At 40.2% G+C, this 13,199-nt stretch overlaps 1 protein-coding gene across 1 annotated transcript in view; it reads left to right on the top strand.

Moving 5' to 3' along the window:
* gbe1a (glucan (1,4-alpha-), branching enzyme 1a) overlaps positions 1–13,199 on the top strand; it is a 209,579-nt gene that overhangs the window by 141,460 nt on the left and 54,920 nt on the right. Inside the window, exons 13-14 of the mRNA XM_022680724.2 lie at positions 10,018–10,202; positions 10,446–10,576. Of these exons, the coding sequence (XP_022536445.2) occupies positions 10,018–10,202; positions 10,446–10,576 (316 nt within the window). The remainder of the gene's footprint in view (positions 1–10,017; positions 10,203–10,445; positions 10,577–13,199) is intronic.

The raw sequence follows: 13,199 nt of genomic DNA, 5'->3' as shown, positions 1-13,199 counted from the left end.
CTAATAATTTTCTAAAACTGAATGATGATAAAACTGAAGCCATTGTTTTTGGTCATCCAGACTGCACAAAAGTAATAGCTGATCACCTGGGCCCATTATCTGTAAATGTACGAAATCAGGCTAGAAATCTTGGAGTTATTTTTGATTCTGCACTTAAATTTGATAAACAGATCAACTCTGTGGTCAGTGCAGCTTTTTATCAGCTTAGAAAAATTGCCAAGCTCAAACCCATGTTAACTGTTAAGGACCTGGAAATTGTAACTCATGCTTTTATGACATCACGTTTGGACTATTGCAATTCTCTTTATCTGGGTATCAACCAATCAGCTCTGTCACGTTTGCAGCTTGTCCAAAACGCTGCTGCTCGACTCTTAACTGGGACAAAGAAGAGGGAGTCCATCTCTCCTGTACTGGCCTCCCTGCATTGGCTGCCTGTCAAATTCAGAGTAGACTTTAATCTTATTAATTGTTTTTAAAGCCTTAAATGGCATGTCTCCATCATATATCTCTGACCTTCTGTGTCCTTATTGGAGACGCCTTATTCTAAACTGAAGTCAAAAGGTGACAGAGCTTTTTCCGTTGCAGCACCCAAACTTTGGAATAGTCTGGCTGTTTTTATTAAAGCATCTCCCACCATTACGGTTTTTAAGTCGAATCTAAAAACCTACTTGTATTCTCAGGCCTTTCAATGTTTTTAGTAAGTTCAAATGATTTATCTGTATGTCCGGGGTTAATCTAAATTTTGTTTGCTGATGCTGCTTTTATTTACTTATCTTTTACCTTATTGTTGTTTAGTTTTTACACGTTATTGCTCATACTTCTATCTGTATTGTACAGCACTTTGGTTGGCCCTTGTGGTTTTTAAATGTGCTTTAGAAATAAATTTGACTTGACTTGACTTCAGCTTTTTAATTTTAGCTTTAACTTCAGTTTTCCAAGTTTAGCTTTAACCTTAGCTCTCTATGTTTAGCTTTAATTTTAGCTCTCCAGATTTAGCTTTGACTTCAGCTCTCCATGTTTAGCTTTAACTTTAGCTCCCCAGGTTTAGCCTAATCCTCTGATTTTAGCTATCATAAAGCAAATGTGTGTGGGATGTTAACGCCATTACAGATATTAGAACCTCAGAAAAAATCAGTGCCTCTGAAAAACAAACTGAAATCTTTTAGAGAGGATTTAAAAATCCATTGGATTCAGTAAAAAAAAAACAAAATATGTGCAGCTAACTCACATAACATAACAGCTACATAACATAACAGCTAACTGGTTACTGATTGGCTTAATAAAAAGTGACTTCAAAAAGCTGTTGTGTGATTGGCTTCTGTTGAAAAGGTATTGACATGACATTTGAGTATTTCTGATGGTTCTTTGGCCTGCAGCATTACCTGTCTTGCTTTCATCCCTTATTTGCTACTACATGTAGCTCGCAAAATGCAGAGAGATATGAGCTGTCATTCTGAATCTGACCTATGCATGTGCAGAACATCATGTGTGGCTTGTGGTTGAGGAGATCTCACTGTACAGTATGATTCACTTTCGTACACTGTAACTGTACACAGACGGCTGCTGGGGCCTGAATTATTAACTTAAGATTGAATCAAAGCATCATATAGAAGAGCTTTAAATATAAATGTGGAGCTACAGGACAGATGGAGACTCGTGCACACACACATGCAGGAGAGCAGATGGCGAGACGGATGCGTGTGTGTCTGCTCTGAGTTAATGTGTGGCTACAGAGCGCTGTTTTTCTCGGTGGGGTGCACCAGCAAACGCACACACAGCCTGGCCATCGCTTCCTCAGCAGCTTTCTGCTGTATGACTGATGGAAGATAGACCCGACTCTAGATCGCTTTTAGCGTGGCCACGCCCACCTGAGGTTATGAGTGCTTCAGAGAAAATCACGCTTTCAGTTAAAGTGAAACTTTCTCAGCGTCTGGCACATCTACTGTACATCTTGCACAAAGGTCATGCAAAGTCTGTGATTTGTAACATTGGCTCAAGTAGTTCAAAACATTTTCCAAACATCCACAAATATACTTTGTACACTAAAAATAATAGATGTTTTCAAACTGCTCTAGTGCTCACCAAATACCCTCCAAACCTTTGTCTATCAGTGATCTCCCAGCTCCAGACTCCACTGCCCAGAATGCTCCAGACACTGACATCACACACTCACTCACCTCCTCACATGACTGATCACCTGAATATTGATTTCACCTGTCCACCTTACTATATAGACTTCTTTCCTTCACATGCTATTTTCTTTGTATAGGAAGAAAAAAAACCAATGTCCTTAAATTAACATTTTAAAATGTATTCTTTCCATTTGAAGGATCAGAAGGACCCAATTATTCCAAAAACTAAATTTTAGCTTTCTACAGAAAATAAAATGACCTAGTTTCAAACGTAAAATTCACTGATATTTTTTACCTGTCGCATGTTTCTGTCTGGACTGGCTGTAGAAACTTTTGATTGGGATTACCGCCATGCAGAGAAGCAGAAATGTCCTCAGATGAGGGCGCAGGGTCTCAGGATATCTTGCCCATGTTATTGTTTTCTCTGTGTATGACCTTTTCTGTTTTTGTATTTTTGACCACGACATCTAGAGACATCTTCAAGAGATTTTCGGCATTTGCAAAATCTAAGACTAGGCTTTACCTTATCTAGAAAATTGACACTACTGTATGTATGTGTTTCTGTGTAGTTAATCATAAGAATTTCAGTGCATAAAGACCCAAGAGGACCACTATTAATTTTTTTCGGATATCTAGAAAGAAAGCACATGAAGAATTAAGTGCAAACTAGCATCATAACTAACGCTAGCAGCGAGCTAGCTAACCGTAGCAATGAGCTTACTAAAGTACTACTGTTATCAGGGAGACAACTAAAGTTAGCAATGAGCTAGCTAACATTAGTGATGAGCTAGCTAACTGTAGCAATAAGATACCTAAAATACTAATGTTATTGGGGAGAGAACTAAAGTTAGCAACAAGCTAGCTAACCTTAGCGATGAGCTAGCTAACTGTAGCAATGAGATACCTAAAATACTAATGTTATTGGGGAGAGAACTAAAGTTAGCAATGAGCTAGCTAACCGTAGCAACGAGCTTACTAAAATACTATTGTTCTCAGGGAGAGAACTAAAGTTAGCAATGAGCTAGCTAACTTTAGCGATGAGCTAGCTAACTGTAGCAATGAGCTAACTAAAATACTAATGTTATTGGGGTGAGAACTAAAGTTAGTAACAAGCTAGCTAACCTTAGTGATGAGCTAGCTAACTGTAGCAATGAGCTAACTAAAATACTAATGTTATTGGGGAGAGAACTAAAGTTAGTAACGAGCTAGCTAATCTTAGCGATGAGCTAGTGAAAATACTCATGCTGCCGGGGAAAGAACTACCATTAGTGATGAGGTAGCTAACCTTAGCAACAAGCTAGCTAAAATACTAATGTTACCAGGGAAAGAACTACAAATTGTGTTTTTACATTTTAGAATATAAATGAATGGAATTTGAATTTTCATTTTCATTTTTAAATCTTAATCTGGTCTCGGTCTTGGACTTGGTCTTTGTATTTCCTGGTCTTGGTCTTAACTCAGACTCGACTACTAAAAGTCTTGGTCTTGACTCGGACTCAGCTCTAGCAGTCTTGACTACAACACTACTTGTACCATGACCCTTGGACTTGGTTTACCCCTAATAAAGCTCTTTTACACCCACATCCTTTCTAACTCCTTTCACTATTTTAAGATTGTTGGTTTACAGTCTTTTTCCCAGCTTTTTGTGTGAAAAACCATTAAAACCATGTCTCATTTTTGTGTGGTCAAACTAAAAAGCCATGACTCCTGAGTTCTTTTGCTCACAGAAATGCAGACTGGTCTGAGAGAGTGCGGCCGGCCCTGACTCGGCTCTGACTCGACTCTGGAACTCGTCTGGAAGTGACTCTACCTCAGACAGCGGAGGCGAGTAGAGGTCTGTTCTGTCTTTGGCTTAAAATTGACACGGAACTCAAAGAGCATCTAATCTCCACCTTGCAGCTTGTTACACATGAAAGAGATGGAGAGGCAAGAAAGGAGGCCCATTTCTTATTCATGAGTTCATTTGGAGGGCTTTTTATGCAAAGTGTTTAAATCCCATTGCTGCTCGCCAGGATCTCTGGGCCCACGCTAGTGACCAAAGAGGAACTTGACTTCAAACATCACAACACGTCAGATCAGATTATGGGCTTACTGAAATCTTAAAAGCGAACACTATGTGTGTGTGTGTGTTCACGTTGTCTTCAGCGATGAACCCTACTCTTGCGTTTTTCCCTAGCTTACCTGTGTTGCCTAATTACACGACAATTGACATCTTGAGTCTGCAATATAGACTGATCATATTTCACACAGCTTAATCTTTCACTGCTGGATTTTGCTTGTTTTTCTCCCATAAGGGCAAGAACCTTCAAAGATGACCCATATTAAACCTTGCGATATGAAGCGTGGAGAATCGGTGGGGCTTGTTTTTATTTTGGCCTCATTGAAAATTGTATAATGAGCATGCTCTGTGGGCAGATCAGATTTCATGTGTCTCGCAGTAGAAAGACTTTCATTCATTCAGTGTTTCGTGCTTTGTTTATGCGGGCAGATATGATGAATTGCCATTATATAAACAGTTATTACTATTTAATTGTTTAAATCACAGATTTGGTAAATGTTAGAGACCTTCCAATTTCCACTTGATGATGCCCCACAGGTGCTCAATTGAGTCCATCACCTTTGGAGTCATTATCATGTATCATAAAAAAACTGGCATGTGGAATTTTACCATTATTTAAATTTACCACTATAATGAGCATGCTCTGTTGTCATTTATTACAGAAAGTGTTTTATATGATTCTCTGATTATCTGTGTAAATCTCAGAGCTGGTGGATGTGAGACACCTTGCTCCCCTCAACTTCCGCCAATTTGAGGATGCCCCACAGGTGCTCAAATGAGTCCATCACCTTTACCTTCAGCCTCCTAAAGGTGTGTTTAAAGTCATTATTGCGTAAGAAAACTGCCATGTCGCCAATTTCTGAAGTGAGGGGATAGATTATGCCCTGCTTAAAATTCACATGTAGACATTCATGCTTCTCCCAATGAACCGCACATTCAAAACTATCTTGCTGCAGGAGAACATCTTTAGTTTATAGTTCTTCACCTGCATAAGAATAGAGACGAACGATGGCCACAGCTGTGGTCCGATGTGTCCAGCAGCTGTCTGGTCTCTTCAGGTTTCCTGTCACTCTTGGACTTGTGATGAGCTCCAAGCTGCCCACAGAGCCATACAGAGCCCGCTCCACCGAGCCGTATTAAACCTTACGATATGAAGCGTAAATAATTGCCGGGCCTTGTTTTTATTTTGGCCTCATTGAAAATTGTATAATGAGCATGCACTGGAGCAGATCAGCACACAGTGTTTTATATGAAAAAAATAATTTCTCTGATTATCTGTGGAAATCTCAGAGCTGGTGGATGTGAGACACCTTGCTCCCCTCAAATTTCTGCAAATTTGAGGATGCCCCACAGGTGCTCAAACGAGTCCATCATCCTTACCTTCAGCCTCCTAAAGGTGTGTTTGGAGTCATTATAATGTTAGAAAAGTGTCATATGGCCAATTTCCTTGAGGGGTCCCTCTATTTAAAGGTGAACTCTGGTGTGAAATGGACTTTGGGTGTATTTAAACGTGATAAAATGTACTTATCTTTCTTGAATATCCTACCTCCTCTCTCCCACAGCTTTCTGAGATCCAGTATTTAGTGTACTTTGCCCAAACAGGCTTTTAGAATGGATAATATGGGATAGATAAATAGCTTTTTCCACAGTTTTTCAGGCTCAAAATACCTCAACACTTCATTGCTAGAATCCAGATATGAAATCCAGATTTAAAATGAGGCATTTAGAACATTATTTATTAAAAGCCACTGCTTACATCCCATAGCGCCGCCATCTTAAATTTAATCTTAAAGTCACAATAAGTCAACCGTTGAGCACGAATAGGAAACAATGTTTATGTAATTTGTTTTTGGTTCTTTGCATTCTAATATCAACAGTAAACAGATATTTTCAGCAACAGCTAGAATTCATGCATTTCCAAGAAATTAATTTTGCAGTCTAATCAACTATCCTACCTATTTGTTTGTGCACGATGGTTGACTTATTGTGACTTAAATTTAAGATGGCGGCTCCCAGAGAGTTTCCTACGCTATGAGATTTAAACAGTGGCTTTTAAAAAACTTCTTATGCAGTTTTAAATGTGTTAATACCTCGTTTTAAATGTCAGCGCTCTTCAGATTCTACCAATGAAGTGTCGAGCTACAGGGGTTGGACAATGAACCCGAAACACCTGGTTTTAGACCACAATAATTTATTATCCTGACGGACAGTTCTGGTGGAAACACGAGAGTTGAGGTGCACATTGAATTCTGCCGTGATTTGGGCAGCCGTGGTTTTATGTTTTTTGGATACAATCCAGGTTAGCACCCAAACATCCCTTTCAGACAGCTTCCTCTTACAGCGTCCACAGTTAATCCTGTTGGATGTGGTTGGTCCTTCTTGGTGGTATGCTGACATTACCCTGGATACCGTGGCTCTTGATACATCACAAAGACTTGCTGTCTTGGTCACAGATGCGCCAGCAAGACGTGCACCAACAATTTTTCCTCTTTTGAACTCTGGTATGTCACCCATAATGTTGTGTGCATTGCAATATTTTGAGTAAAACTGTGCTCTTACCCTGCTAATTGAACCTTCACACCCTGCTCTTACTGGTGCAATGTGCAATTAATGAAGATTATCCACCAGGCTGCTCCAATTTAGCCATGAAACCTCCCACACTAAAATGACAGGTGTTTCAGTTTCATTGTACTTTGAGCTACTTTTATTAATTTGCAGGGGCAAGAATATGCCCCATTTCATCCATTTTAGAAGCCTGTTTGGGCAAAGTGCACAAAATATTGGATCTCAGAAAGCTGCGGTATGGAGTGGAGGTTGGCTATTTAACAAAGGTAAGTACTTTTTATTACATTTTAATACACCATTCACCATTTCACACCAGATTTCTCCTTTAAATCAGTTAGAAGTAGGCAGTAGGCAGTTCTTCACCTGCATAAGAATGGAGATGAAAGATGGCCACAGCTGTGGTCCGACGTGTCCGGCCGCTGTCGGATCTCCTCAGGTTTCCTGTCACTCTTGTGGTGACTTGTGATGAGCTCCAGGCTGCCCAGAGAGCCGAACAGAGCGCGCTCCACCACAGAGCCCGCATAGCAGAGCCACGACGGACCTGCATCGATCTGACCTCTGGGAGACGCTCTTTCAGCCTTTGATCTGTCAATCAAGGCCTAGTCAATAGTGAGAGGTAAACATTTCTTACAGGTCTATTAAAAATCACCTTCGCACAATATGGAGTGAGTTCGGGCGTGTTTCAGATAGAGCGGCAGAAGGGAGGAGAGGAAAAAAGAGCAGATTTAGCCTGACCCCGTGTGAGTGACGGCTCCAAAGCCGAGCAAAGTTGCGTTGGGAGAGCGACGCTGCATCTAAACAGGCCAAGAGTGCAGAGCTTCACTTTCAGCCCAGCTCTTTTGGAATGCTGACCCACAAGCCGCTGTGTTCTAGCGCATGAATAATTGAAGGCGGTCTTAATGTATGGGCAGGTGGACGGCTCTTATCGGCGTGTCTGTATTCAAACCAGGGGCTGCTGGGATGCGCAGCGGAGGGAGATGAGAGGTGCTTCAAGCTTTTGGTCATCTCTGCTTTTCTCTGCTTAATTATGGAGTCAGAGCTGTCACGCCGCTTTGTGCCGACGTCTTTCTCCGCTCCTCTGCTCTTAATCTCTGTCCTGTCTTCTTCCAGCTGACACATAATACGACTCTATCAGGGAGAAAGGAACCGCATTCGCCGCATAATTTCCCCCCACACATAAGGTAAAGTTCAAGAAGAAGCCCAGGGATTTGATGGCCCTGATGTGCTCCTCGAATCTTCTCTCTCTCTCTCTGTCTCTCTCTCTCTCTTTGTTTATTCTCTTCTCTTTCCCTCCTTCTCGCAACATACTCTTCGCCTCAGTCGGAAGCTTTGAAGTTCTTTTTTTTTTTTTTTTTAAATCAGCCGTGCCGTACTGTCTTTATCCAGGCAGCACTTGTTAGCTGGATGTTAAGGGTAGTTAAAGGTGGCAATTAGAGCTGGAACACTGTACGATGCTGTAAGGAATGGCGGGGCTGCTGAAAAGCAGGAATGCACGTTATCTACAAAAAAAAAAAAAGCGTGAGATTATTAGCTTTTTCCCGATATAGAACTTCGCCTTTTATACTATAGATCAGGCAATTTTTGTGTCAGTGTGGTGTGTAAATTTAATGATTTACAGACTGGAGTCAGATGCTTTCAGTACTATATTTCATACTATGGGCAAAAAAATGAGAGCGCAATCATAATGCAGGCGATGGTGAAAACCAGATACAAAATAAACAGATACTGTAGTTCAGAGCCAATTCAATTACGAGACAAAAGAGAAAAAAAACCTGAGCCAATACAAACAGAATCAGAATGCTGAGTATGTCACTGGATTAACAGTGGAAATACTTTGCAACAAACAATACAAACAAACAGGTTTAAATACACACGGAAATTAACAACAGCTCAATCTGAACACATGATCTTGTCAGATGCACGCTGGGAATTGAAGTTCTGAAGAGTCATATGTCCATTGACAGGAAAGGAAAAGACAGTTTGAGATACATTGTTGTATCAGGCTTTATTTTTAGTTTTCACTTGAAGCATCTTGAAGGAGTTTCTATAGATGCTGAAAAATAGTTGCTGCTTTTTACAGATTCCACACTGTAAGTGTGGATAAGTTCTATTTTAATCAGACTAAAAACTTTTAGCTATTATTCCTAAATTGTAAGTTAAATTTATCATTTTTTTATTTTTTTAATCAGTTGCGTTGTAAAATAATTCTACTGTGGATGTTATGATCAGGTAAGTAAATTTGTGTTTAGTCTTTTCTTTGATTTCAGTTAAGAAAAAGCTGTTCAAAATGCTCATGAAAAAGTAAATGAAGAAAGAAAATTAAGCGAAATCAACAGTGTAGCAAACAGAGAGCAGATTTAACTGCTCAGAAAATAATGCTTGCTTTTACAGCCTATATTAGTACATGCAAGCAGGTGGCTTGGGGGGAATCACTACACACTGATGGTGAGTATCAGAATCAGGAGGGGCACACCCAGCATGCAAATAAATTGTGCCAGAAGTCAATGGAAAAGAAGCTGCCAACGGCAACAGACTAAACTCAGTTATTATAAGTTAAAGGTCTCAGTTTGAATGTATATGTTCCCATAAATGATACTTAATTCAATTTAATTTAAAAGTTGTTTACACTCAACATATGCATATTGTATTTGTTTTATAGCCAAAGAATCTAAATGAAAGTGATACCACCAGAAAAATCTAAATTATTAACAGTCAAAAGCATTAACAGTCTTTTTTCAAAATCATTAATTTACAAAAAACAGGTACAAAATGAACAATATTAAGAGCACAGCCAACACAAAAAGTCAGCAGCTCAGAAAATTCTGCTTATTCTTAGAGCCAACAACACAGAGACCAGGCCATTAACCACCGCAAATGAGCTATACGTTATTACCTAAAGTAGCCCGGGGGGAATCACTACACACTGAGGGTGTGGGTCAGAAATGGGAGGACACACCCAGTATGCAAATGAATTGTGCCAGAAGCCAATGGAAAAGAAGCTGCCAATGGCAACAGATTCAAACGCACTTATTATTAACAAGTTGATTCAACTCTAAAATTTGAATGTATATGTGCCCACTTTTTTTATTTTAATTGAGCATTGTTTAGAAATATCTAACTTTATGTGAAACAGACTTAAAACAACTAGAGGTCACATCTCAATTACCTCTAATTAATTCGATTTGATTAACATGTCTGCCCTTACCATTATCTGTAAATAAAATCTCCAGTATAACTAATAAAGTGTTGTATTTTTTAAAGGTAATGAGTTTGGTCATCCAGAATGGCTGGACTTCCCCAGGAAAGGAAACGAGGAGAGCTACCGCTACGCCCGCCGTCAGTACAACCTGGTGGACACTGAGCACCTGCGCTACCGACAGCTTTACGCTTTTGACCGCGACATGAACCAGACAGAGGACAAGTATGGCTGGCTGAGCTCTGGCCCGGTAAAACACACATACACACTGTGTGCATCCGTACGGACTGTGTCCCTGTGCAGACAATGTAAAGCTCACCTTTCTAACCATCTGTTAATCAGCTGGGAGCTGTTCATCATGGATAATTAATGAGGTTTCAGCTGCAGAGCTGAGCGATCAGTCATACGAGCTTCATTCTCTGATGTAGGAGGAGGATTAGAGTTGCGTGACACTGGACTCGGTTAAGACACTGCTGTGTTCTTGTCTCCGCAGGCCGTGGTCAGCACTCTGGATCAGGCTGATAAGGTCATCGTGTTTGAGCGAGCGAAGCTGCTCTTCATCTTTAACTTCCACCCCAGCGCCAGCTTCAGCCACTACAGAGTAGCAGTGCAGCATGCTGGGAAGTATCCTTTCATTTCTCTGAGACTGAGATTATTCTCTAGGCCGGGGCAATGTTGTGCAGTGCCTGCCTTTTTGTCTGTTTGTTTGTGCGCAGCAGAATCAATAAACCATCTGTTTTCAGCAGTATAATAGGGTATACAGTATCTATACAGTATTAGGAAATCCAAGTAAAAAAACCCTAATTTAAGTTCAAAAGATTAGTTTCTCAGGGGGATGTCTGTGAAAAATATTTCACACTTCTACTCAGTGATAAAACTCTTGAATCCCATCTGCAATTGAAAAAACAGGCGGACCAGTGAGTTTTTAGGCTTTCTCGCTCACGTCACATCATATTCAGTAGCTCCTCCATTTCCACTCGCTGTTGTTTTTACGTGGATCTCCATGGAAACATGCGACCGTTGTTTAATTATGGTGCATCGCAATGTACAAAAAGCTATTTTATTAAATGGAAGGTGACGAAACTCAGAGATGTACATCCTGTGCCGAAATAAAATTGCCTTATGACCAAAGTTCAGCGAAAAACAGTAGGTAACATCGGAGAAAAACACGTATTTGGTCATTCCGGACGGGAATAAAGTCACAGAGAATATTACCCCAGGTATAATCAACTTCAGGTTTCATAACGTTCCTCATTTATTTAAAAATATATTTAAGAATATGCTGCATTATCTTACAAATGATTTTTGGAAAGATTAAATAAGAAATAAGTTAAATAATTATAGGAAAAAAGGCAGGGTTGTAAACAGGGTAGTAAAACCACATCTGAGCATTGTTTGGCCAGACCAGTCCAATCAATCAATCAATCAATCATTGAATCAATGGGTAACACTTTATTTGTATAGTATTCTTTTCAACACTTTACATACTGTCAATGAACCACCTGTCAGATTAAATAATTGATCAATTGATTTTCAGCATCAATAGAAATGTAGGACGCCAAGTGGTCCAGTGGACTAAAACACTGCCACTATGATCAGGAGATTGCTGGTTTGAATCCCAGTCATGCAGCTTGCCATCAACTGCTAGAGCCCTGAGAGAGCACAATTGGCCTTACTCTCTCTGGGTGGGTAGATAGTAGGATAGCTTTTCCCTCATCACTCCTAGGGTGATGACAATCAGCACAAGGCGTCTGTGTGCTGATGTATTGGAACCGAGTCACTGCACTTTCTTCCGAGTGCGCTGTGATGGTATTCAGTAATGCTACAAAAGCCTCTGCTTGAAAAGAGGCAGAGTCTGATTTCACATGTATGGCAGGAGGCATGTGCTGACTATGCATGAGCTTCTAAATGGGTAACTTCTGAATGGGTGGGACAATTGGTCTGGCTAAATTGGGTAGGAAAAAAATGTGAGAAAATCAGAAATAAATCTTAAAAAATAAGAAGTTTCAAAACTTTCCTATAAAAGTCTGAAAATGGCACCATTAAAGCTTCCCACTTCTGAGACTATGCTGCACTACACTCTTTTTTCTTTCATTACAAAGTCCCATTTAGCAATAGTAAGTGCGTCACATTCACATTATACAAGCAGCCACTCACAGCGCACAGCGAAGAGAACAATGACGAAAGCTTTCAATATGAGCACACTCAAATACAAGTCGTAAAATGCAAGAGCTGCACTCTTGTGGAGAGGATGAGACGTCCTTCATGGTAAACATTTTCTCAGAAGTATGTATTTTATATATTTTAAAGAAAGGGAAATACATTTGCTTCTTTTTTATCCAGCTGGAAACTCGTATGTACATCACAAAAGGGTGTTTTTGATTGTCTTGGTTCATTCCAGTTTTTGTAGATGGCCTACTGGCAAATGTGTGTCAGTTCCACTAGTGGAGCCTCAAACTGTAAACCCATAAATAGTTTGAACTCAAATGATTTGAGTCTGTTTTATGTAAAATTGGATATTTCTAAACTTAACTCAAATATTTTGAGTTAGTTGAACATTTGTGGGCACATATATATAACATTCAAACTGAGATCTTTGAGTAGAACCAACTTATAATAACTGAGTTTAGTCTGTTGCCATTGGCAGCTTCTTTTCCATTGGCTTCTGTCACAATCTATTTGCATACTGGGTGTGTCCAACAGTTTCTGACAGACACTCACCATCAGTGTGTAGTGATTCCCCCCTGGGCTACCTGGGCTATTTGCAAATCTGGAGTTTAGAATGATAATTGAATGAGAACAGCAGTTTAGCAGTTTGAAGTCACAATGTTGACATATGAGCTTTGCGTTTTTGAGTTTGTGTGCATAGTTCTATATTTTGTGTGTATACAGTGTGGAAAAACTGTAAGCAACTTACAGGTTAGCAGTGTAACCCTAGACTCTAAAAAATAAAGCCTTGGATCAAAAAAAAAAAAAAAAAAAAAAAAAAAATTCCAATGGGCACGAGTGGTCCAACGGTCTACAGCGCTGCCACTATGACGCAGGTTCGAACCCCAGCTCATACAGCTTTGCCATCAAGCTGCCGGCGTTTAGAGGGAGCACAATTGGCCCTGCTCCCTCCAGGTGGGTAGATGGCACTCTTTCCCCACATCACTCCTAGGGTGATGTCTGCAGCACAGCGCGTCTGTGAGCTGATGTACCGGAACCGAGTCGCTGCGATTTCCTCCAAGCGTGCTGACTGCTCAGC

The sequence above is a fragment of the Astyanax mexicanus genome, chromosome 20, assembly GCF_023375975.1.
Source record: "Astyanax mexicanus isolate ESR-SI-001 chromosome 20, AstMex3_surface, whole genome shotgun sequence".
In the NCBI taxonomy this organism is placed as follows: domain Eukaryota; kingdom Metazoa; phylum Chordata; class Actinopteri; order Characiformes; family Acestrorhamphidae; genus Astyanax; species Astyanax mexicanus.
The sequence above is the reverse complement of the archived record's forward strand: the minus strand, read 5'-3'. Positions and strand labels throughout refer to the sequence as shown.